At 43.7% G+C, this 25604-nt stretch overlaps 1 protein-coding gene across 1 annotated transcript in view; it reads left to right on the forward strand.

Annotated features, from left to right (window-relative positions):
- Positions 1-25604, forward strand: part of ptprt (protein tyrosine phosphatase receptor type T) — a 382622-nt gene that overhangs the window by 187226 nt on the left and 169792 nt on the right. Inside the window, 1 exon segment of the mRNA XM_037782155.1 lies at positions 15175-15284. Coding sequence (XP_037638083.1) covers positions 15175-15284 — 110 coding nt within the window.

The following is a 25604-nucleotide window of genomic DNA, read 5'->3' on the forward strand; positions in this document are numbered from 1 at the left end:
GTCAGACTACTACTACTACTACTACTACTACTACTACTACTGTTATCATAGTAAACTATAGAACCTGATGAATCCATCGGTACCAACCGTGTCAGACTAGCTGGTCATGAAGGAGGTTCAATAACGCGCCAAACTTACACTAAATGTTGGCAAGGAAAAATGGTCACGTCCATTTCCAAAGGGGTCCCTTGACCTCTGACCTCATGATATGTGAATGTAAATGGGTTCTATGGGTACCCACGAGTCACCCCTTTACAGACATGCCCACTTTATGATAATCACATGCAGTATAAATGTGTTATTGTCTCCTATTCTAAAATGGTGTATCTGAATATTTCTGCATACTGGGGTCTCTAAACAGTTCTGAATTCAATAAATTGTGTCTCACTATAAAGCTGAGACTCTTGTGGATCCAATGAGCCCAACTGTATTCATGTGTGATGATGTTAGTCCCCATAGGAGACATTTCATTGACCTCCCTGTATAAAATGACCTGTGGTGACCTCTAGGATAATCACAGCCTCATGAAACTTTACAGCCACAAACTACAGACCTAGAGCATTCAGAGGATGGATGGATCAAACTAGAGACCTAGAGCATTCAGAGGATGGATGGATCAAACTACAGACCTAGAGCATTCAGAGGATGGATGGATCAAATTAGAGACATAGAGCATTCAGAGGATGGATGGATCAAACTAGAGACCTAGAGCATTCAGAGGATGGATGGATCAGACTAGAGACCTAGAGCACTCAGAGGATGGATTGATCAGACTAGAGACCTAGAGCATTCAGATGATGGATGGATCAGACTAGAGACCTAGAGCATTCAGAGGATGGATGGATCAAACTAGAGACCTAGAGCATTCAGATGATGGATGGATTCAACTAGAGACCTAGAGCATTCGGAGGACAGATGGATCAGACTAGAGACCTAGAGCATTCAGAGGATAGATGGATGGATCAAATTAGAGACCTAGAGCATTCAGAGGATGGATGGATCAGACTAGAGACCTAGAGCATTCAGAGGATGGATGGATCAAACTAGAGACCTAGAGCATTCAGAGGATGGATGGATCAGACTACAGACCTAGAGCATTCAGAGGATGGATGGATCAAATTAGAGACATAGAGCATTCAGAGGATGGATGGGTCAAACTAGAGACCTAGAGCATTCAGAGGATGGATGGATCAAACTAGAGACCTAGAGCATTCAGAGGATGGATGGATCAGACTAGAGACCTAGAGCATTCAGAGGATGGATTGATCAGACTAGAGACCTAGAGCATTCAGAGGATGGATTGATCAGACTAGAGACCTAGAGCATTCAGAGGATGGATGGATCAGACTAGAGACCTAGAGCATTCAGAGGATGGATGGATCAAACTAGAGACCTAGAGCATTCAGATGATGGATGGATTCAACTAGAGACCTAGAGCATTCAGAGGATGGATGGGTCAAACTAGAGACCTAGAGCATTCAGAGGATTGATGGGTCGAACTAGAGGCCTAGAGCATTCAGAGGATGGATGGGTCAAACTAAAGACCTAGAGCATTCAGAGGATGGATGGGTCAAACTAGAGACCTTGAGCATTCAGAGGATGGATGGGTCAAACTAGAGACCTAGAGCATTCAGAGGATGGATGGATCGAACTAGAGACCTAGAGCATTCAGAGGATGGATGGATCAAACTAGAGACCTAGAGCATTCGGAGGACAGATGGATCAGACTAGAGACCTAGAGCATTCAGAGGATAGATGGATGGATCAAATTAGAGACCTAGAGCATTCAGAGGATGGATGGATCAGACTAGAGACCTAGAGCATTCAGAGGATGGATGGATCAAACTAGAGACCTAGAGCATTCAGAGGATGGATGGATCAGACTACAGACCTAGAGCATTCAGAGGATGGATGGATCAAATTAGTGACATAGAGCATTCAGAGGATGGATGGATCAAACTAGAGACCTAGAGCATTCAGAGGATGGATGGATCAAACTAGAGACCTAGAGTATTCAGAGGATGGATTGATCAGACTAGAGACCTAGAGCATTCAGAGGATGGATGGATCAGACTAGAGACCTAGAGCATTCAGAGGATGGATGGATCAAACTAGAGACCTAGAGCATTCAGAGGATGGATGGCTTTCCTAACTACATTGACAATAAGGGTTTTTTTTGAGCAGGTTACACAACACAAGTGCTCGCCATCCAATCACAGAAAAATGCAGAAATCTCCAAATGTCAAAAGTTTTTGATCCGATATCACAGCATGTCTTTTTCTATGGTGTTCCTCAAGGTCTTGGTTTCTTAATGTGGTATTTTGGAGGGAGTATTGATCATTTTTATCAATTCTTCAGTGGTAAAAAATGGTTAAATTTAGCACCAAATCAGTGGAACAAATGGTTTTAACCCAACAACTGCTGCAACAAATTATGCGACATAATAGATCATGGTGATGACCATCATATATTTCTATCATAATGTTCTAAGACCTTATATACTTTCACTATTAATTTTAAATTATTAATTAATTAATTAATGTTTATGGCTGATTAATGACTAGGACAACTTGACACAGTGCTGAGCTGCATCTCAAATTAATCTTCAGGTTCCAGCTTTCAGACGATGTACACCACTTCTATGTGACATCTACTGTTGACCTGCTATCTCTCCCTAAAGACCCCCCTAAATATCCCCTTAAAAATCCCCTGGACCCCCCCTAGAAAAGACTAAAATGACTATTGTTGGTCTCAGAGGGTTAAAGGAAACATATTTTGTAATAGTTGTCTATTACTTTCAATATTTACTTCAATATTACTTAATCAAACATCCTGTTATCAGTATTGGGGAGTTAGATAAAACCTGTGTGTGTGTGTGTGTGTGTGAGTGTGTTTGTTTTTCTGTCCTCCAGTTGTCCATCCGTTCATAATGACAAAAGACAGCACACACACACACACACACACACACACACACACACACAGAGCCCTGCCTCAGAGACAGATGTCATGTCCACTCATTGTCCACAGCAGCACATTAAGGTAACCATGAAACACCTGTTAGTCAGGTAGCTGTCAGCTCAGCTCAGTACAGCTGCTTTACAGCCTCGTATTCATCAGAGATGGGCTGGAGGACGTCTCTGTAGCTGTCTCACCTCCTCAGCACACACACTCTGTTTCCTCTAACGAGTCCTTTATGTTGCCCAGCAGACAGAGCTGGAGGGAAACTCACTGGAATGCCACCTGTCTTCCTGTCTTCCTTTTTATTTAACCAGTGTCCTTCAGCACAGTGTTTAACCGCTGCACATTCTCTCAGTGAAGACCGGAGTTCTACCAAAGAGTTTAGAAGCAAAGAAACAAAACTCTGCTGCTTTTATGACAACAGCCACTAGATAACGCTGCGGTAGCGCTGCCACCATTTTGGACAGAAAACTCCACTGATTGTGTGTCCATGGATGTATAAAGAGACATCTGTAGATCAGAGGATGTAAATCAACTTCCCAGTAGGAACACTTAAATATCCTCATTTAAATCAAGATGTCCTAAAAGTAACTCGCCCCCTCAATCATTACTGCGCAGACGCCAAATGACGTGATTATTTCTACAAATCCTCTGCACTGTGAAATATACCAAGTTGGCTTTACTTAAAAAAACATAGTCATTCCTCAGAAAGATGAAGTTAAGTAAACTTACTACGGTGAGTTACGATAACTTGTTTATGCTGAGTGTGCTTTACTTATATTAAATAGTAAATCTAACATATTGTTTTAAGTTCATGTAACCTAAAAGCCATGCTGGTGTGCACTGCTGGATACCAGTTAAACCTCCTTAAATCAATCACTAACCACAACTTAACACTTCTACTTCTACTCACTCATCATTCTTCAGGTTCACTTGAATAAATTAAACTAGTTTCCTTGAACTGAAAGAATTATATTATAACAATTACACCAACACTGAATAACTTCTCTATAAACACATGTAAACTAATAGAATTCAGCTGCATTGCGCATTCCAAAAAAGTCATCAGAACCAACATTGAACATTGGACAGATGTGGGCTGAACAATAAATAAGTATATGATATTGTCATTATTTTAGCTGATGATTCCAATATTATTGTACATTTGCTTGTTATGTAGTTTAAAACGTATGTATTAACTTTACAACAATCAACATAATAATGACAGCTAACCGTCCTTTCTGCTATTTAATATGTATTTTTAAACTCATTTTAAATTGTCCAAGCTGTTACACTGTAACAATATTAATCTTCTGTTCCTAAATATTCATCTGGTACATTTATTCTCTAACCGCTGCCACTTGGAGAGCGTTCCATGGTTCCCAGTTGAATGTCGACTGAAGGTTGTAGCTGGGACAACAAACATCGAACTTTTTTCTCATAACAATTAACAGTTATGAGAGTTATTAACAATAATGACTGAAAAGGTTACCTAGTGAATGAATGAGTTTGTGTTTGGATAGATCAGTATGTTAGCAACACAATCAACTCTTCTAGTGTTGTTGACAATGAATGATGCATTTAGAAATCTGATTCACTCACGAGAGAAGGGTTAATGTTCTCCTAAAATAACAATAAAGATATGTTCTACACGTTGGTGCTATACTGTAATAGTATTATTATTATAATAGAACTATAATATGGTTAAACTGGTGTTGTTTTTATCTATGGGGTTAGATATCCGTTCAGTTAAACACTTTTCACAGAGTCAAACAGCAGATATTTAATATTGAGTCCCTGTTTGTGACATGTTTATATCCTTAAAAACACTCATTGAGATGTATTAATCCTTTTCTGTTGTCTGAGATCACAGTAGGAGAGCAACAACAATCAGAGATCTCAGCTGTGTGTGTCTCCTTCCATCATAGTGTATTTAGTTGTAGGACTCTATGATGATTGATGTGCTTTTCAGTATTTGAACCACACATCTGTATGAAGGATCCTACTTGGTGCTGCTCTGCTGTTTAAATCAACTACACAACTGTGTTTCAAAGACTGTGCATGTTTGACGCAACACTTTGGTTTATGGAGAAGACACTGAGATATTAGAATATTTCAAGTTTTAACGTGATAAATGCATACTAATAACATCTGTATTTCCTTTCAAAACAAGGTGAACTCAATGTGGTCTGAAATCATAACAACTGATCCACATCTGTTCTGTAATCCTTCATCACAAAGAGTCATTTCATCTTAATCCCGTCCTGCTGGGGACTCCTGGCCGCCGGCTTTTCATCTGAACGTGTTAGTTTGTTCTGAGGGAGGATAAACCTCTACAGTATATTGGTGTACCCTGGATTATTCCATGTTTTAACATGTGAACATGAGACATAATGACGTGTTCCATTCCAAAATGAGAAGAGGAAAAAGGTCATTCTCAAAAAATGAATGATGGCACTGAGTAAGAAATAATGTGCAGCGAGCCGACGTCATCGCCCTGAAGGGGATTCTTTCATAGCAATGACCCGCTAGCTCTACTTTATCCTGCTTATTACACGCATACTTTACCTATCGGTTTCAGGTTAACACTGTGTAAGCAAGTATGCATATGATAAATATGATGTACTAGAAGGAAACTAGCTGGTGCCGTTGGTATCAGCTAATGCGAATCCTTCTAAAACAAAACACTGTTAGCACCATTAGCTGCTAGCTGCCAGCTCAGCTGTCGCCATGTTGAGAGCCATATGGAGGCAATAGACTAGCTGCTACATATATAGAAACACAAGCAACAAATAAGCCTTCATAGAAACAAGCAGCTCAGATGATCCTTATCATAAAAACATACAGTACAGAGACCGAGTCACACATTCATTACAATCTGATATGAACTGAGGATTGAGAGAGAGAAACAGACGGAGAGAGAGAGAGAGACACAGAGAGAGAGAGAGAGACAGAGAGAGAGAGAAACAGAGAGAGAGAGAGAGAGAGAAAGAGACACGGATAGAGAGAGAGAAACAGACAGAGAGAGGAACAGACAGACAGACAGAGAGAGAGAGAGAGAGAGAGAGAGAGAGAGAGAGAGAAACAGAGAGAGACAGACAGAGAGAGAGAAACAGACAGAGAGAGGAACAGACAGAGAGAGAGAGAGAGAGGTGTCTTCATAAAGGAAGCGTTCATTGTGCAGTACGGTGGAAGTTAATTAAGTTCTGATTAATGTGTTACAGCTGCCGTTATCTTTTCAATGAAGCCTGTTTTCTTCTGTCTCAGCCCCCAAGGTGCACAGCAACACAAACACACACACACACACACACACAACAGGTACGTAGTGTGAGTCATGATGCACACAGTCATGAATACGTGCTGGAAAGCAGCATGCAGATGTTGGAGGGCATCTTGAGTCATAGAAGGCTTTAGCATCATCTGAACACACACAGGCTCCGCCCACACACACACACACACACACACACACACACACACACACACACACACAGTGAAGTGAGTGATAAGGTTTTAAATAAAAGTGACAGCCTCTAATTGCGTTTCTTTGTCAGAGTAATTTGATGAGCTCCACCGGCTGGAGCCTTAATCAACACCTCGGAGCTACTGATCAACACAATCTGATGCTCTGCTGGTGTGTGTGTGTGTGTGTGTATCTATCTTTGACTCACAAATGGTTCATGTGGGGATGCTGACCTTTGACCTTTGACTTGTTGGTCAGAACCAGAAAGGAGAAGTTGCAATGTTACAGTTGCTGTTCTAAAGAAATATGAGATAAATAGAAATACGACATGGCCATTATGGGATGTTTTAAGGGTGATCAGGAGGAGGAATACAGGAACCTGGTGGGGGACTTTGTCGCCTGGTGTCACTCCAACCACCAAAAACCAAAGAGAAGGTGGAGGTCGTGGGTACCTACAAGTACCTCGGGCTGCAGCTGGACAACAAACTGTACTGGACAATAAACACTGACCACCTCTACAGGAAGGGCCAAGCAGACTGGACTTCCTGAGGAGGCTGGGATCATTTAACATCTGCACAAAACTCCTGCGGATGTTCTACCAATCTGTGGTCACCAGCGTCCTTTTCTACGCTGTGGTGTGCTCGGGGGGGCACAACTAAGAGGGACACCTCGAGGCTGGACAAGCTGACCAGGCGGCGGTATTTGACGAGTTGGGAGGATGGGTTGATTATTGACAGTCTGACTGATGAAGTGTTCATCAGAGTGACGACCAGAGGGGAGGAACTGTTGTTGTGTCTGCTTGTTTTAGTGTACGATGCTCTGTAGCGCCTCCCAGAGGGGAGAAGCTGGAACAGGTTGTGTTCAGGGTGTGAAGGGTCTCCAGTGATACTTTCAGGGGCCCAACAATCACCGTCCTACACCGTGTCCACACTGAATCCTTTATATCCTCTTCTGTTATGTCATGTAGACAAACCAGCTAGGCTTCCCATCAGCTGTGAACTGGAGATCAGACTGGAGACATAACTACTGATCTTCCTTTGTTTGTTCTTTTTAAACAGAAAACACATGTTAAATATTGTGATATTTACTGCAAATGACAATATAGCCGACAGCAGCAGGACACTTTTTGCTCCCTGGTGATCTCCCTCCAGTCAGCTGCCTCTTATTGAGGTGTTTGTAGTGAAATGAGGAGGTGTCGTTAAGATAACTACTATGGGAGTTTCATGGTGAGCCTCTCCATGGTGGCAGAGCAGTTGTCTGGAGTGTTTATGAGCGCGTGCTTGTGTTTGGGGCTCAAGAAAACATTTGCACCGGGGCCAAATACAGTTGTGTTCCGCTGCTGCTCTGGAGGGTATCTGATGGTTTAGATTCAGACACAACGTGTGACAACAGTTAAGTAGTGATTCATTGAGGAAAGCTGAGCTTTAGAGGGGTTTTGAGACGTGAATCTGGTGTTTTTAACATACTGGACAGTAACAGTGCAGCCTGAGAAGAACTGGTCCTCAGTGTGATGCTTTGAGTCTTCAGCCAGGCCATGTCACAGTTTCATGGCTCCACGCTGGAGGTCGTCCTAAAGCTGCTGGAGGTCTTTTACAAAGATGGATAATGGAGCCTAGTTCTGGGGGGTGATAGGAAATGTTGTGGCACCTTCATCTTTGTTTGTTAGGTTTAATGTGTGTCTGTTTTCACAGTTGATGCTCATCAGACGAGGAGCTGTAGTTCAGGTTAATACAGAGCAGAACGTCCTCCATCACCAACGTTATCACAGCCAATAGCAATCAGATTAAAGGTCAGAGGTCACAGCATGGTATAACATTTTCCTGTGCGTGAAGAGGAGGTGAGGAAAACACACACACACGCACACACACACACACAGTGATTTTAACACAGTGCAGTGAGTTGTCCCTCCTGGCTCTGTCTGCCTCCGTCTCCTTAACATTTACAACAGTTCACACCTTCAGCGTGCACAAACACACAAACACTACTGTGTTCCTGGCTCTAGTGTGAGGTGTGCATGTGACTGTGTTGGTGTGTAACTGTGTGTGTAAGTGTGTGTGTGTAGCTGTTGACAGCATCACTCCCTGACGAGGTGTCAGACACGTCTTCATAAATCTGTGTGAAAGCTGTCTCTGAAAACACTCACACACACTCTGTTGTTACCAGGTAGATTTACTATAATGAGTCCAGTGTGTGTGTGTGTGTGTTTGTGAGCAGAGATGTGCTGTCACTGCTCAGTTTAACCTGCAGGCAGCTGTTTATCTTCCCTCAACTTCTCCTTCACTGACTCACTCGGTGACATCTGCAAGATGCTGCTCAGTAAACATCTGGATTCTGTTTCCAACACATCTGGAACTCAGACATAACACCGGGTCAACTACTGACTGTCAACAAAGAATGTCAACATCAGCGCCCGGCAGCAGAGCTAGAGGGTCCAATAGACCACAGACCATGGATGTAGAAGAGGGTCCAATAGACCACAGACCATGGATGTAGAAGAGGGTCCAGTAGACCACAGACCATGGATGTAGAAGAGGGTCCGATAGACCACAGACCATGGATGTAGAAGAGGGTCCAATAGACCACAGACCATGGATGTAGGAGAGGGTCCAATAGACCACAGACCATGGATGTAGAAGAGGGTCCAATAGACCACATACCATGGATGTAGAAGAGGGTCCAATAGACCACAGACCATGGATGTAGGAGAGGGTCCATTAGACCACAGACCATGGATGTAGAAGAGGGTCCAATAGACCACAGACCATGGATGTAGAAGAGGGTCTAATAGACCACAGACCATGGATGTAGGAGAGGGTCCATTAGACCACAGACCATGGATGTAGAAGAGGGTCCAATAGACCACAGACCATGGATGTAGAAGAGGGTCTAATAGACCACAGACCATGGATGTAGGAGAGGGTCCATTAGACCACAGACCATGGATGTAGAAGAGGGTCCAATAGACCACAGACCATGGATGTAGAAGAGGGTCTAATAGACCACAGACCATGGATGTAGGAGAGGGTCCATTAGACCACAGACCATGGATGTAGAAGAGGGTCCATTAGACTACAGACCATGGATGTAGAAGAGGGTCCATTAGACTACAGACCATGGATGTAGAAGAGGGTCCAATAGACCACAGACCATGGATGTAGGAGAGGTTGTGTCCTGGTCTTTTGTCCTGCATGTTAGTAAATAAACAACTCCATTAAATTCTGTTGATGTCATGCTACTAGCACTACTAGCTACTGGCACTACTAGCTGCTAGCACTACTAGCTACTAGCACTACTAGCTACTGGCACTACTAGCTACTGGCACTACTAGCTACTGGCACTACTAGCTACTAGCACTACTAGCTACTGGCACTACTAGCTACTGGCACTACTAGCTACTGGCACTACTAGCTACTAGCACTACTAGCTACTGGCACTACTAGCTACTAGCACTACTAGCTACTAGCACTACTAGCTACTGGCCGATAGCCGGTTGTTTGGGAACAGAGACGTTAATACATCCACCACGGTACAGGCTGACAGTATACAGCCCATGGGTGTATTAAAAGATAATAAAAGTGACGAATTACAGCCAGTATATCCATTATTACAGACGCATACAGCTAGCAGGAAGCTGGCAGAACCAGATATGTCATATGAGCGTTCAGGGCGGTGCGGTCCTGTGGGTCTGATGACCGTTCATTATGGAGAGGAAAATAACTCTGGATTCAGCTGTTAGTTCATTTTACTATTTTAAGGACATCATGATTTAAATGCCTCTCCGGGAACCATCACCTTAACGTGGTGGAGAGGTTTGTGTGTCCCTATGACCCTGAGGGCTGTGTTGTCTGGAGCCTCGTGCTCCTGGTAGGGTCTCCCATGGCAAATTGGTCTTAGGTGAGGGGCCGGACTAAGAATGGTTCACAAAAAACCCAATGACGACACGAGGCAGAGGAGGAGTTACCCGGCCCGGAGGAAGCCCGGGGCCCACGTCTGGAGCCAGGCCCAGACGGAGGGCCCGTCAACGAGCGTCTGGTGGCCGGGCTTGCCACGGAGCCCGGCCGGGGATACCCCGAAAAAGGAACGTGGCACCCCCTTCCTCTCCATCCTGTGGGCTCACCACCTGCGAGAAGAACCGCTTGGGTCGGGTGCGCTGCCACACGGGTGGCAGTGAAGGCCAGGGACCTCGACGGACTGGACCCGGGCGGCAGAGGCTGGCTCTGGGGACGTGGAACGTCACCTCTCTGTGGGGGAAGGAGCCGGAGCTTGTGCGGGAGGTGGAGCGCTATCAGTTGGATCTGGTAGGGCTTACCTCTACGCACAGCCTCGGTTCTGGAACCGTACTCTTGGATAGGGGTTGGACTCTATTCTTCTCTGGAGTTGCCCATGGTTTGAGGCGCCGGGCGGGTGTGGGGATACTCACAAATCCCCGGCTGAGTGCCGCTACATTGGAGTTTACCCCGGTGGACGAGAGGGTCGCCTCCCTACGCCTTCGGGTTATGGGGGGGAAAACTCTGACTGTTGTTTGTGCGTATGCACCAAACAGCAGTTCGGAGTATTCGGCCTTCTTGGAGACCCTGAATGGAGTCCTGTATGGGGCTCCAGTAGGGGACTCCATAGTTCTCCTGGGAGACTTCAACGCGCACGTGGGCAACGATGGAGACACCTGGAGTGGCGTGATTGATCTAAACCCGAGTGGTCGTTTGTTGTTGGACTTCTGTGCTAGTCATGGATTGTCCATAACGAACACCATGTTCGAACATAAGGATGCTCATAAGTGTACGTGGTACCAGAGCACCCTAGGCCGAAGGTCAATGATCGATTTTGTAATCGTATCATCTGATCTGACGCCGCATGTTTTGGACACTCGGGTGAAGAGAGGGGCGGAGCTGTCAACTGATCACCATCTGGTGGTGAGTTGGGTCAGAGGGTGGGGGAAGACTCTGGACAGACCTGGTAAGCCCAAACGCGTAGTGAGGGTGAACTGGGAACGTCTGGAGGAGGCCCCTGTCCAAGAGATCTTCAACTCACACCTCCGGCGGAGCTTTTCTGGCATCCCTGTGGAGGTTGGGGGCATTGAACCCGAGTGGACGATGTTCAAAGCTTCCATTGCTGAAGCTGCGGCGGTGAGCTGTGGTTTTAAGGTCTTAGGTGCCTCAAGGGGTGGCAACCCTCGAACACCGTGGTGGACACCGGTGGTCAGGGAAGCCGTCCGACCTGAAGAAGGAGGCCTTCCGGGATATGTTATCTCGGAGGTCTCCGGAGGCAGTTGCAGGGTACCGACGGGCCCGAAGAGCAGCAGCCACTGCCGTGACGGAGGCAAAGCAGCGGGTGTGGGAGGAGTTCGGAGCAGCCATGGAGAAGGACTTTCGGTCGGCACCAAAGTGCTTCTGGAAAACCATCCGGCACCTTAGGAGGGGAAACGGGGAACCATCCAAGCTGTGTACAGTAAGGATGGGACACTGTTGACCTCAACTGAGGAGGTAATCGGGCGGTGGAAGGAGCACTTTGAGGAACTTCTGAATCCGACCAATACGCCCTCTATGGTAGAGGCAGAGCTGGAAGCTGATGGGGGACCATCATCAATTACCCTGGTGGAAGTCACTGAGGTAGTCAAACAACTCCACAGTGGCAAAGCCCCGGGGGTTGATGAGATCCGCCCAGAAATGCTGAAGGCTCTGGGTGGGGAGGGGCTGTCTTGGATGACACGTCTCTTCAACACCGCGTGGAAGTCGGTGACAGTGCCTAAGGAGTGGCAGACCGGGGTGGTGGTTCCCCTTTTCAAAAAGGGGGACTAGAGAGTGTGTGCCAATTACAGGGGTATCACACTGCTCAGCCTCCCTGGTAAAGTCTACTCCAAGGTGCTGGAAAGGAGGGTTCGGCCGATAGTCGAACCTCATATCGAAGAGGAACAATGCGGATTCCGTCCTGGCCGTGGAACAACGGACCAGCTCTTCACTCTCGCAAGGATCCTGGAGGGGGCCTGGGAGTATGCCCATCCAGTCTACATGTGTTTTGTGGACTTGGAGAAGGCATATGACCGGGTCCCCCGGGAGATACTGTGGGGGGTGCTGCGGGAGTATGGGGTGAGGGGGGCACTTCTCAGGGCCATCCAATCCCTGTACGCCCAAAGCGAGAGCTGTGTTCGGATCCTCGGCAGTAAGTCGGACTCGTTTCCGGTGGGGGTTGGCCTCCGCCAGGGCTGCGCTTTGTCACCAATCCTGTTCGTGATATTCATGGACAGGATATCGAGGCGTAGTCGGGTGGAGGAGGGTTTTGCAGATCGGTGTGCTGAGGATCTCATCGCTGCTTTTTTGCAGATGATGTGGTCCTGTTGGCATCATCGGTCTGCGACCTCCAGCACTCACTGGATCGGTTCGCAGCCGAGTGTGACGCAGTCGGGATGAGAATCAGCACCTCTAAATCTGAGGCCATGGTTCTCAGCAGGAAACCGGTGGATTGCCTACTCCGGGTAGGGAATGAGTCCTTACCCCAAGTGAAGGAGTTTAAGTATCTCGGGGTCTTGTTCGCGAGTGAGGGGACGATGGAACGTGAGATTGGTCGGAGAATCGGAGCAGCAGGGGCGGTATTGCATTCGCTTTACCGCACCGTTGTGACGAAAGAGAGCTGAGCCGGAAGGCAAAGCTCTCGATCTACCGTTCAATCTTCGTTCCTACTCTCACCTATGGTCATGAGGGTTGGGCCATGACCGAAAGAACGAGGTCGCAGGTGCAAGCGGCCGAAATGGGTTTCCTCAGGAGGGTGGCTGGCGTCTCCCTTAGAGATAGGGTAAGAAGCTCAGTCATCCGTGAGGGACTCGGAGTAGAGTCCTTGCTCCTTTGCGTCGAAAGGAGCCAGTTGAGGTGGTTCGGGCATCTAGCACGGATGCCTCCTGGGCGCCTCCCTTGGGAGGTTTTCCAGGCACGACCAGCTGGGAGGAGACCACGGGGAAGACCCAGGACTAGGTGGAGAGATTATATCTCTACTCTGGCCTGGGAACGCCTCGGAATCCCCCAGTCAGAGCTGGTTAAAGTGGCCCGGGAAAGGGAAGTTTGGGGTCCCCTGCTGGAGCTGTTGCCCCCGCGACCCGATCCCGGATAAGCGGTTGAAGATGGATGGATGGATGATTTAAATGAGGGATATTGAAGTGTTCCTACTGGGAAGTTGATTTATATCCTCTGATTTACAGACGTCTCTTTATACATCCATGGACACAGACTCAGTGGTGTTTTCAGTCCAAAATGGCGGCAGCGCTACTGCAGCGTTATCTATCGGCTGTTTGGTGAAAGTTGTTTATACAGTCATCCAGTTTTCTCTACAGTATATATATATATATATATATATATACATATATATTTCATCGTCCTCCAACATTAATCCAACAGTTTGCTGCTCAGATGTGTTTCAGCAGACGTTGAGCAGAGTGTTGGTTGTAGGTGGAACACCGGTGCATTGGAGTGTCTGATCACAGACGGCTGCCGTGAACATGAAGGGAAATAATGAATTCACCATCAAATATGAAATATTAAACTTTTTTTTAACATTTGTTATTTTGCTAGATGAAATACTTGTTCTATAGTTTGCATCTGTGTTTTGAGCAGCTTCAAGTTGACACTTTAATCTCAAAGTCATTGTTTGATCCCAGATGCTCTGTGCTTGATTAAAGAGGCGGCCCAGCAGAACAAAGAGACATCGGGTGGACGTCGTCCCCTGACAGCAGACAGTTGATCCGCTGACATTGAGTTAGTGATTGACTTTGTGAGCTAATAGACTTTTAGTTTGAGGTTTTCCATCCAGATGAGGTAGATGTGAGTGTCCTGTAGGACTCCCAGCAGTCACTGAGACAACGTGACCACAGTCCAGATGATTGATCTCTACATGACATCATTTCAGCGTGTCTGACTCCTGACCTCTGACCTCCAGATATGTGAATGTAAATGGGTTCTATGGGTACCCACGAGTCTCCCCTTTACAGACATGCCCACTTTATGATAATCACATGCAGATTAGGGCAAGTCAAGTCAGCACACTGACACACTGACAGCTGTTGTTGCCTGTTGGGCTGCAGTTTGCCATGTTATGATTGGAGCATATTGTTCTATGCTAAATGCAGTACCTGTGAGGGTTTCTGGATCAATATCTGTCATTGTGTTGTGTTGTTAATTGATTTACAATAATAAATATATACATACATTAATACATAAAGCAGCATATTTGTCCACTCCCATCATCATGCGATTAATTGTGATTAAATATTTGAATAGATTGGCTTCACTACGGAGAGTTGTGAAAACAGATATTATGGTATTATAGGTAGTAATATTATGGTATTATAGGTAGTAATATTATGGTATTATAGGTAGTAATATTATGGTATTATAGGTAGTAATATGGTATTATAGGTAGTGATATTATGGTATTATACGTAGTGATATTATGGTATTATAGGTAGTAATATTATGGTATTATAGGTAGTGATGTTATGGTATTATAGGTAGTGATATTATGGTATTATACGTAGTGATATTATGGTATTATACGTAGTGATGTTATGGTATTATAGGTAGTGATATTATGGTATTATAGGTAGTGATATTATGGTATTATAGGTAGTGATATTATGGTATGGTATTATAGGTAGTGATATTATGGTATTGTAGGTAGTGATATTATGGTATTATAGGTAGTGATATTATGGTATTATAGGTAGTAATATCATGGTATTGATGTGAAGCTGTGTGCCTTCTGTGTCCCTGCAGTGCCCGGCTCGGTACCGATGGAGTCTCTGCAGAACACGCCCTACGAAGAGAAGATCTTCATCCAGTGGAAAGCTCCCAACGAGACCAACGGGGTCATCACGCTGTACGAGGTCAGTCACAGAGCTCACTTTCCGTTATTACTGGAAGGCTTCACCGTGTTGATGTGTGGGACTAAAGCACTCTCATGACCAGTTTACCAGTTCACCACTTTACCAGTTTATCAGTTAACCAGGTTCACCCAGTACAGTTGGTGTTTCTACAGTAAGTAAAAAGCTTCCTCACTTTCTTTATACAGTGAAACAAGATGAGGGGTTCAGGTGTGTTTGTCATCACTAACACCTCATATTACTATCAGTAGGAGTTCTATCCAGGAACAGATATGAACACTCATATGAAACTAGATATACAACTAGATATGGAACTAGATATAGAACTAGATATTAACACTGATATGAAATTAGATATACAACTAGATATGGAACTAGATATGGAACTAGATATAGAACTAGATATGAACACTCATATGAAACTACATATAGAGCTAGATATGAAACTAGATATAGAACTAGATATACAACTAGATATGAAACTAGATATGGAACTAGATATACAACTAGATATGAACACTCACATGAAACTACATATAGAGCTAGATATGAAACTAGATATAGAACTAGATATACAACTAGATATGAAACTAGATATGGAACTAGATATACAACTAGATATGAAACTACATATAGAAGTAGATATGAAACCAGATATATAACTAGATATGAACACTCACATGAAACTAGATATAGAACTAGATATGAAACTAGATATGAAACTATATATAGAACTATATATGAAACTAGATATGAAACTAGATATAGAACTATATGTGAAACTAGATACAGAACTAGATATGAAACTACATATAGAACTAGATGTGAAACTAGATATGAAACTAGATATAGAACTAAATATGAAACTAGATATAGAACTAGATATAGAACTAGATGTGAAACTACATATAGAACTAGATATGAAACTACATATAGAACAAGATGTGAAACTAGATATGAAACTAGATATGAAACTAGATCTGAAACTAGCTATAAAACTATATATGAGTATGTGAGTGTAAATTATTGTTGAAAGAAAAGTAGAACTGTGAAATGAAGATGAGGAGGAAGAGAGGTTTCCCTCCACAGTCCTAGAGACAGTGTGTGTGTGTGTGTGTGTGTGACACTGCGTGTGTGCGTGTGTGTGCGTGTGTGTGTGTGTGTGTGTGTGTGTGTGTGTGTGTGTGTGCGCGTGTGTGTGTGTGTGTGACTGTGCGTGTGTGTGTGTGTGTGTGCGCGCGTGTGTGTGTGTGACTGTGCATATGTGTGTGCGTGTGTGTGTGTGTGTGTGTGTGTGTGTGTGTGTGTCTGTTTCTAGATGGTTTATTCAGGTTGAAGTTGAGTTGAGCTCTCTCTATCTAATGAATTATTGACCTGTTCTCTGGCTCTTATATCACTGCATCAAGGAGACACCTCACACCAACACCTGGCACAGCTATAAGAGAGTGTGTGTGTGTGTGTGTGTGTGTGTGTGTGTGTGTGTGTGTGTGTGTGTGCGCGCCATGAGTGGGATGAGGTCACTCTTGTGTTATCATTATTCTTAATGCATGGGTTTATAATGTTACACTTGATTTGAATAATATTTCTAATTTCTATATTTGTAATTTTTTAACACGAACATAATTTCCTTTTGGACCTCCGACGGGCTGCAACTAATGATTATAAAGTAGTGATTAATCTAGTATTATTCATTCATTGTAGTATTTACAGATGAAATGTTTCAACATGTGTCATCATGAAAAGCCTTGTTGTGTTTTACCCTGAAGCTTTTACACTGATATTTAATGATCACATTAGAGGATGTTTGTCCTCTTTGTGAAATGTCTCCAGTTATTGATTCTTTAACTTTAACACCTGAAGCCGTCGACATGCTTCTCTGTCAGTGAGCGTACACAGGTACCAGCTCCTCTTAAGGATCAAATGTCAAATGTGACTTTAGTGTAAACAAACATGGCGGACGATGGGCAGTAAGAATAAGTGATGGATGGATGAAGTCATTGAAACACGTTGAATAAACCCTGATGAACTAGTTGCTCCTCCATCTCTGAGCTCCATATTACTACTACTTTATGCTTCACGTTTAGCATTAGCTCATGCGTTAGCCGCGGCCGCCATGACGGCGGTGGTTGTCCTTCCTTCTTCCATCAGCTTGGTTCTCTATTGGCTATTGTTCTTTCCCACGTGACTGCGTCATCAGCTGTCCTCGGGGTTCCCCACACACAACAGGATATCTGATCGTAAATATTCCACACGTTTAATATTTACGGTTTGAAGTGGGTGCGTCCAGGATGGACTTCAGAGTTGATCGGAGGATGTAAAAACACTCTGAACATACCTCACACCACAGGAACATCTGGAAAGATCTTCTTTAGAACCATCAAATAATCCGGACTCTGCTGACCATCGTCAGGAGGAATCAGGACCAGAATCAGCTGATTCTGGTGCAGTGTTGGACCCGGCATTAGTTATGTAAAAACATTGCAGCAACATGTCTGTAACGTTTCTATTATAAATAAAGTTATTTAGATGGTGGCTGATATCAAACACACTTCTTTGCAGTTTTTCAGCCTGACTCAGAAGATGTTATATTTGAACTTTCAACTCATCTTCTGACAGAAGCACATCTAATTATGGCGGTGTCTTCCTCCCATTTAATTGCCTCTATTTCCTCTCAAGCCCTCTCTGCTTCCTAACATCCGTCTCCAGTCTGTCCTCTCAATGTCACCTCCGAGTCCTCCATTGGACCTCGACCCAGAGCTTGAGAAACCCTCTGGGGACCGTCATCATCTTGTTTTGTGTCGGTTTCATTAATGTTGAGCTCTCTGGCTGGCGGAGGCGGAGGCAGCACGACTCTCCATCATCTGTTAACCATATCAGAGCCTGGACACAATGAGCAGCTATTACTGATAATTACTATAATTGCAGCTATTGACAGGATTAAAGGCATCGTGTGCAACATCTAAAGGGGGCTCTTGTTGTGTCCCGTCCTGCTCTGTGTCCTGGGTTTTCTTTCTTCCCCTTGTGTTCCCCTCGCTGGTCAGGATGGAGACCAGATGAATTACACCAGGACAATGTGGTGGGGGTGGGGGGGGGTTAGGGGGGGGGGTGAGGAGAATGAGAGGAACGAAGCGAGAATCTGATCACTTCATCTCTTGCTTCTATTAGTATAATTACAGATAATTACAGGATTAAAGGATCCACCCACCCCCCACTCCCTCCTGTTCATGTGAGAGAGGAGAAATGATGATGGAGGGAGGTAGTCTGAGGGGTGCATGAAGACAGGAAAACATACAGCAGACTCTAATTTTCTATTTTTTTCATAAAAACAAACCAACAAACAAACAGTAAATAGACCTGACTTGTATCATCTCGTCATGGTCTCGCCATGGTCTCGTCAACGTCTCATCAACGTCTAGCCATGGTCTCGTCAACGTCTAGCCATGGTCTCGTCATGGTCTCGTCAACGTCTCGTCATGGTCTCGTCATGGTCTCATCAATGTATCGTCAACGTCTCGTCATGGTCTCGTCATGGTTTCGTCAACGTCTCGTCAACGTCTCGCCATGGTCTCGTCATGGTCTCATCAATGTATCATCAACGTCTCGTCATGGTCTCGTCATGGTCTCGTCAACGTCTCGTCATCGTCTCGTCAACGTCTCGTCAATGCTCGTCAATGTCTCTTCATCATCTTGTCATCGTCTCGTTATTGTCTTGTCAACGTCTCTTCGTGGTCTCGTCATGGTCTCGACAACGTCTCGTCAACGTCTCGTCAACGTTTCGTCAACGTCTCGTCATCATCTTGTCATGGTCTCGTCATGGTCTCGTCGTGTTCTCGTCATGGTCTCGTCATGTCCTAGTCATGGTCTAGTCATGGTCTTGCCAACGTCTCGTCATGGTCTTGTCAACATCTCGTCATGGTATTGTCATGGTCTCGTCAACGTCTTGTTGGGTCTCTAAACTATGGTGTACGGTCTAAGACCTGCTCTATATATAGAGCGTCTTGAGATAACTTCCGTTATGATTTGACTCTCTTCTTCTCATCATCTTCTCTACATGGTCTCGCCATGGTCTCGTCAACGTTTCGTCATACTCCCGTCACGGTGTCGTCATGGTCTTGTTGTTGACCAACATATTTCGTCACAGTTTTTGTTAACAAAATGAACACTAACTAAAACTAACTAAACTAAAAGTCAACATTGACTTGTTTAAATGTATGTCTTTAACTTGAATAATGTAACAAACGTACTTATTTTAAGCCAAACCATGATGTTTTAATAAAACTAAACAAGTAGTTTTGTTGTGTTGTTTTGTTAACCAGGTGTTTAAAACTGTTTAAAACAGCAACCGTGATCTGGTTTCCTTCTAAACGTATGCCAGAATGTAGTTTAGTTGTATTGGAAGGTCAATTTGTAGGAGACAGGACTGCTTCAGCTGCTCGATATACTGCAGCGAGAATGGGGAACAATATGAGAATGTTTAGCTGACAGACCTTGGAGCTGTTTAATCCAACACACTACAGCGAGAGGCTACTAGTACAGTATGTAGTTATTCTGGTCTGGTCTGGAGGGTGAATAACTTTACTCTCCAATTCCTCTCTCCTCAAGCAGGACCTCTAATCAATCACCAGAATCAATACTGGCAACCAGTCTGGTATTTATTTCAGTGAGTTACTCTGTTCTGTATTCTCTCCTTCGTATCGCTGGTTTCTGAACAGAGGAATGATGGAGTCTCATTAGGAGAGCAACAGTCGCCTCAGGTGATCTCGCTATCGATCCGGTTCACTGTTTACCGGCTCAGCTCGCTTCAATGCAAAACAGGAAGTTAAAGACGCAGTCCAATATGTGACGACTCGATATGTGACGACTCAAAGATGGCGAGACATCCGATTAACATGTTAACTCAAGCATCACTGACGAATATTAGTGTTTTCATGAGATACTGGGATGGCCTCAAAGATACCAGAAGGTTTTCACATTTAAAATGATCCAACAATGTTATTAAGGATGAATGAATTCCAGATGTTCACTGATGTTGAAGCTGTAAATGACAAATATGTAATTGTTCTAACAAAATTAAATTCTAGTCACATACAGTCAACAAACAAAAAAAATGTTGTCAAAAGTGGTCTGTTACTGTTGCTGCTCTCCCTGGGGCCCATTAGAGCGCCGGCTCTCTGCCCTGATATAGTAATGGTAGAGGGGAGTAACACCAGGCAAAGCTCCATATTGGATTTCTTATAGTTAAGGCACAAATAATTTAATAAACTGAATATCTAATGGGGTAACAAAAATATTATTCACCATTTTCTGAAATAAAGTGTTTGGCTCCTGCAACAGTAATAGAAGAGTTACTGATGAAGATGAGTATTTGGTTGTTTGTTATCTGATGATTAGTGTCATTATCGGCTGTCCATCGGCTTGGTGAGTCAGGACCTTCAGAGGCCTCCCGACCCACTTAGCTTGGAGGGATATTAGCGTGTTCCCGGCTAGTTAGTGTGTTCCTGGTCAGCTCGCCAACTACCTGTGTGAGTCGTCCCTATGTCAACGAGCTTCCAGCATGGAGGTGTGCAGATACATTTCTCTGGGACACTTCCTGGTGTCAGCGGACACTAACGTTGCACAAACACACTCTTTATTCTCTAAATGTATATCATTGACTGAAGGAAGTGGTCTCACTCACACACAGATGAGTGAGAATAACATTTTTCTGTTTCTATCAGATCTAAAAGAGAAAGAAATGAAGAGCCGGAGGTTAAATAAATCCAAGTAGAGCTCTGCTCTATGTAGAGAAATAATGACCACTTTTACAGCTTACAGACAGAAATAGAGTCAAGACACGGATACTGAAGAGTGAGAATAACTCTCTTCTTTTACCCAGCTTCTTCTTTCCTTCCTGTCAATAATGGGCTATATTTAGTGTGGCGTTCAAGTCCTTGAGCTGCTGACCCTGTTTACTCCGTCTCACTGTCTGAATGGCCTAGTATCACTTACACACCTGTGTGTACCTGTGTGTAGTAATGCAGCTCTGTGTGGATCTTAGATGTTTCTTACAGCCTTTCCCCCTAGAACAGCCAGAGAAGGGCCAAGCTGGACTCTTCTGATTACTATCAACAGTTGAGCAGAGATGTACCAGCCTGCTATTTAACCTCTTCTAGTTCCTTTAGGACTAGATCAGAGTATTGTTCTGAGTCGTCATATTCAGTAACGGTCACATTCATGTATTGTGAAGAGCATTGTTGTAAAAATAATTAACAATTTGAGGGTTTCAACGGCGCTAAAATCCTTTACTCATCATGTCAGAACAATAGGCCTGGTAGGAGATTAGTCCATTTAAGACAAACTGAGCAAAATCATCACGTTAGTATCAGGAAACACAGCAGCACTGACAAAGGATGCTGCTCAACAACAAAGTACATAAATAACAAAATCTGTATCATTTATAACATATCTAATGAAAAGGTTGATATTCCCAACGGCCTCATCTTTCTCCTCTGTCATTATGTCTTTACATTTCCTGCATTATGTTACCACTCGCTAGCTTGCTAGCTTGTTAGCCTCTGTGGCTTCTAGACGCCGACAGTGACGTTAATATTGTCATTGCTTAGCAGCGGTGTTCTCACCACTTAACCACTTGAACGCTGAGCTTATTGTGTACACGACATTCCATGTTGTAACCACCAGCTCACCAGTTTCATCTGAAAGCAGCGATGTTTTCCATACTGATGTCACGTTGTTTCTGTACGTATTTTACGTATTTATGTACTTGTTTTAAGCCCAACCATGATGTTTTTTCCTCAACCTAAGTGAGTGGCTTTGTTGCTTAAACTTATGCGTGGACGTCACCGTAGGGCCTGCAGTTTTGTTGCATGGCGTACAAATGACACGTGGAAGGCTAAAATGCGTCCTCATGACACGCTGAATGTCCGTGTAATGTCGTACTATTGAGATCCCTTTCCAGGAGGTCGGCTTGGGTAGAGATATTCCTTCATTTCTTTGGCTATTTAATGTGAGCTGTTAGTAGTTAATGGGGCTAATAATAACAATAATGAATAACAGAATAAGTGCAGAGTTTCAGCTGTCCATGTCACATCATTATCAGATTGACTTGTTCTACTAGACATGTGTGTTTCTGTGTGTTTATTAGATTGTATAATGTGGTAGAATCACACATACCTGAAGCAGTGCAGTCATATATTAAATATTAACAACACTCTACTTAAACCATAACTCATAATGAGAATATGCAATCAGGAAAGAAAACAGTCGCCTTCTTGAGTATTCATTTTCATGAAATGGTTTTAACTACCTGTTGCTAATAGAGTTAAACCCATGTATATTTCCAAGGCAGCTGTGATTGGCAGCTGTCTATAATCGTCATAATTCATTATTTACATCTTTTTTCTTTAAGGGACGAGTTTATAAAACAAATCGATTCTTCCGTTGTGTAATCATGTATTCACAGCCACAGAATATATATAAACAATAAATAATGTACATATAAAAATACATAAATGAGCAGCAATGAGTACAGGTCTGTTAAAACACATCTGGAGCCAGTGGATCACATCTGTCTGCTGCTAGTCAAAGAGAAGAGGATTATACTGTATACACACAGGATTATGAACAGCACTACAACTTCCTGCCCCGTAGCCAACTTCCTGCCCCGTAGCCAATCAGGACTTGTCTCCATTCACATGACTCCTGAGAGCCCCACAGGCCAGTTACTCCTCCTGGACATCTTTACCTCTCACATCTTCATCTTCATCTTCATCTTCTAATATTTCCCTTCTTATTCTTCTTCTTTCTCCCTCACCCTCAGTGCTGAGCTCAGGTCTTCCTCTGCTCGCTGTTTATTGCCTCTGTTGGCTTCATTCCTCATTCTTCATTTCTCTGTTATATTTCCTAAGTCACTTTAGGAAGAGGCCAATTTTTAATCTCAACAAATAGAATTAGAGGAATCCACTGCTATAGGAACATATCAAAGAGCTATGATTTACAGTGTGGTTAGAGCGCTTTCATCTCTGTGGTCAAATGGGCCGACGCTACAAACTGTAGAGCACCCATATACTGGCATTTCTGTTCTCTGCATTCAAACGGCCCCGATGGAGCTGAACATGGATGGATAAAGAGAACGGAGCTGACGGGAGAGCTAGAGACCACAGAAGTTACAGGAAGTAGACACGTGGGACTATGTCCGCTTTTCAAAATAAGGTGTTAACAAAGGGAACTGTATATACAAAATACATCTATGGAAATAAGATTGATGGATTATATTCACCAGAAGTATAAAACATTACATGCCCTTATAAATTAAAAAGAAAATACCACTAATCTGTGAGGGAAATTTCTTTATTCTTTGATTTTTGGCTTGATGGATAATAAATGTAATAAATAATTCTTACCAAAGATCCTGATATATTTGACTTCAGGACATCTCTGACTACATACATGCTGAAAATCAAACATTTTTACTGGATTCATTTAGAGATTTTACAAAGTAAAAGTCCCTAGAAGTGGATGATTCAACTTGTTCCCTCCATGGTCTAGAGGTAAACAAGTTAACAACAATCACAATAAATCACAATATTGAATCACAATACTTAAAAATCACAATCCATATGGAATCGGTACCTGAGTATCATGTATGAATCAGGAGATAGGTGGATTGTACCAGATCTTTCCAAAGCTCTTGTATCCTGTCGCTCCTCCCTCCTGATGGAGTGATGGAGGCTTCGTTAGTGATTAACAGCCGGCTATTTATGAAAACAGATTATTGTTGGTCTGCTGCTTGTGTCCTCTTTCTCTCTTTGTCCTGTTCCTTTTCTCTCTTGTGTATATTTATCTCAGTGAGAGCAGTACTACGGCCTGGAAATCTAGGCTATATTTAGTGTGTCCTTCTGTTTGCTTATCAACACTCAATGAGAACAATAGTGGACTGGTGTCTGTTTCTACAGTTAGCTTATCTGGTTGGGAACAGTGTGGAAAACACAGGACAAGATCCCATTTGGATGCATTAGTATTCACACGTGCATCTGCATGCATGTTGGCATTGATTTGCATGTACATACGTCTTTGGGTTGGTTTGTCTTTTTACGTGTGTGTGTGTGTGTGTGGTGTGTGTGTGTGTGTGTGTGTGTGTTGTGTTGGTATTATGGTCTGTGTTTGCCTCTCTCTTCGTAGTGACCCAGAATGTCTTGACATTTTAAAGGCGGGGAAGCAGGAGAACACGTCTGTCCCCAATGGAAACTTCTAAAAACAGAAATACTGGAAGTTAAAACAATAGGTGCCAACTAAGTTTCAGGACGAGGCGGGAGGTGGCAGCTTCCTCGGTGAGCGGAGGAGAAGAAGACAAAGTGTTATTAAATGTCTTCCTGTCGTGAATTCACACTGGGAAGCAGACGGGGGTTGTGGGGGGGAGAGGGGGGGGAGGGTTGCACCTGTCGAGGTGTAAAGAGATAGAAAGGATTATATGATGTGAATATCGGGCCCCTGACACAGCTAGTAGAGACAGTTGAGGCCAGGAAAGGAACTCTTATCTATTGTGTACGTTGGAACATCCGAACCCATATTCTGAATATGTATTTTATGCATTAGAGGGCAGGATGTAAAACAGTCTCCGTTTATATTGGAGACGGAGTCTAATGACAGTACAGGACGTTTGAGGAAAAAGCAAACTTTTCACGTGCATACAGAGTCAATGCAAAGAGGCGAATAGACGCACACACAATGGATGCGAGTTCGTGCCGGGCGATGAGAATGGCGTGAAGGAGGCGATAATAAATAATAGTAATAACGACTGACTATGGCTTCATGTTGAGTGTTGATGGAGCAGCTGCATAGCCTGGCACTGGTCCATCCAGACTCCATTCAGAAAACAAGCATTTTAAAAGTTATCAGCTTGTCGTCATGGTAACAGACCTGACAAAGCATGAGTTCAGACTTTTACTAATCAGCATCATGATGTCGTTATTTCAGCATCATTTTGATCTGTTTATTGATATTAAATCACAGCTCAATCTGTTTATTCTGGGTTCATACCGCATTAGCGACGTGTGGCTGCTAGACACAGTCAGTGTGATGTCACTGTATGTGAATACAGCTCATTGCCGGGTGACGATATGATTCCAGACACGTTGGCGTTTGGTTTTGTGACATAACTGGGACTTCCACAATGTGCATGTCCTGTCTGAAGTCAACGTTGATTTATTTGTCACGTAACTTCTGTATTTCAGTTACTGCACTTCTGGAGTTATTTGAACTCAAACCACCATCTTTTACTGAACCTAACTAAGGAGCTTTATTGCCTAAACTTAAAGAAGTAGTTTC

This window comes from Sebastes umbrosus, chromosome 1, assembly GCF_015220745.1.
Source record: "Sebastes umbrosus isolate fSebUmb1 chromosome 1, fSebUmb1.pri, whole genome shotgun sequence".
Lineage (NCBI taxonomy): Eukaryota > Metazoa > Chordata > Actinopteri > Perciformes > Sebastidae > Sebastes > Sebastes umbrosus.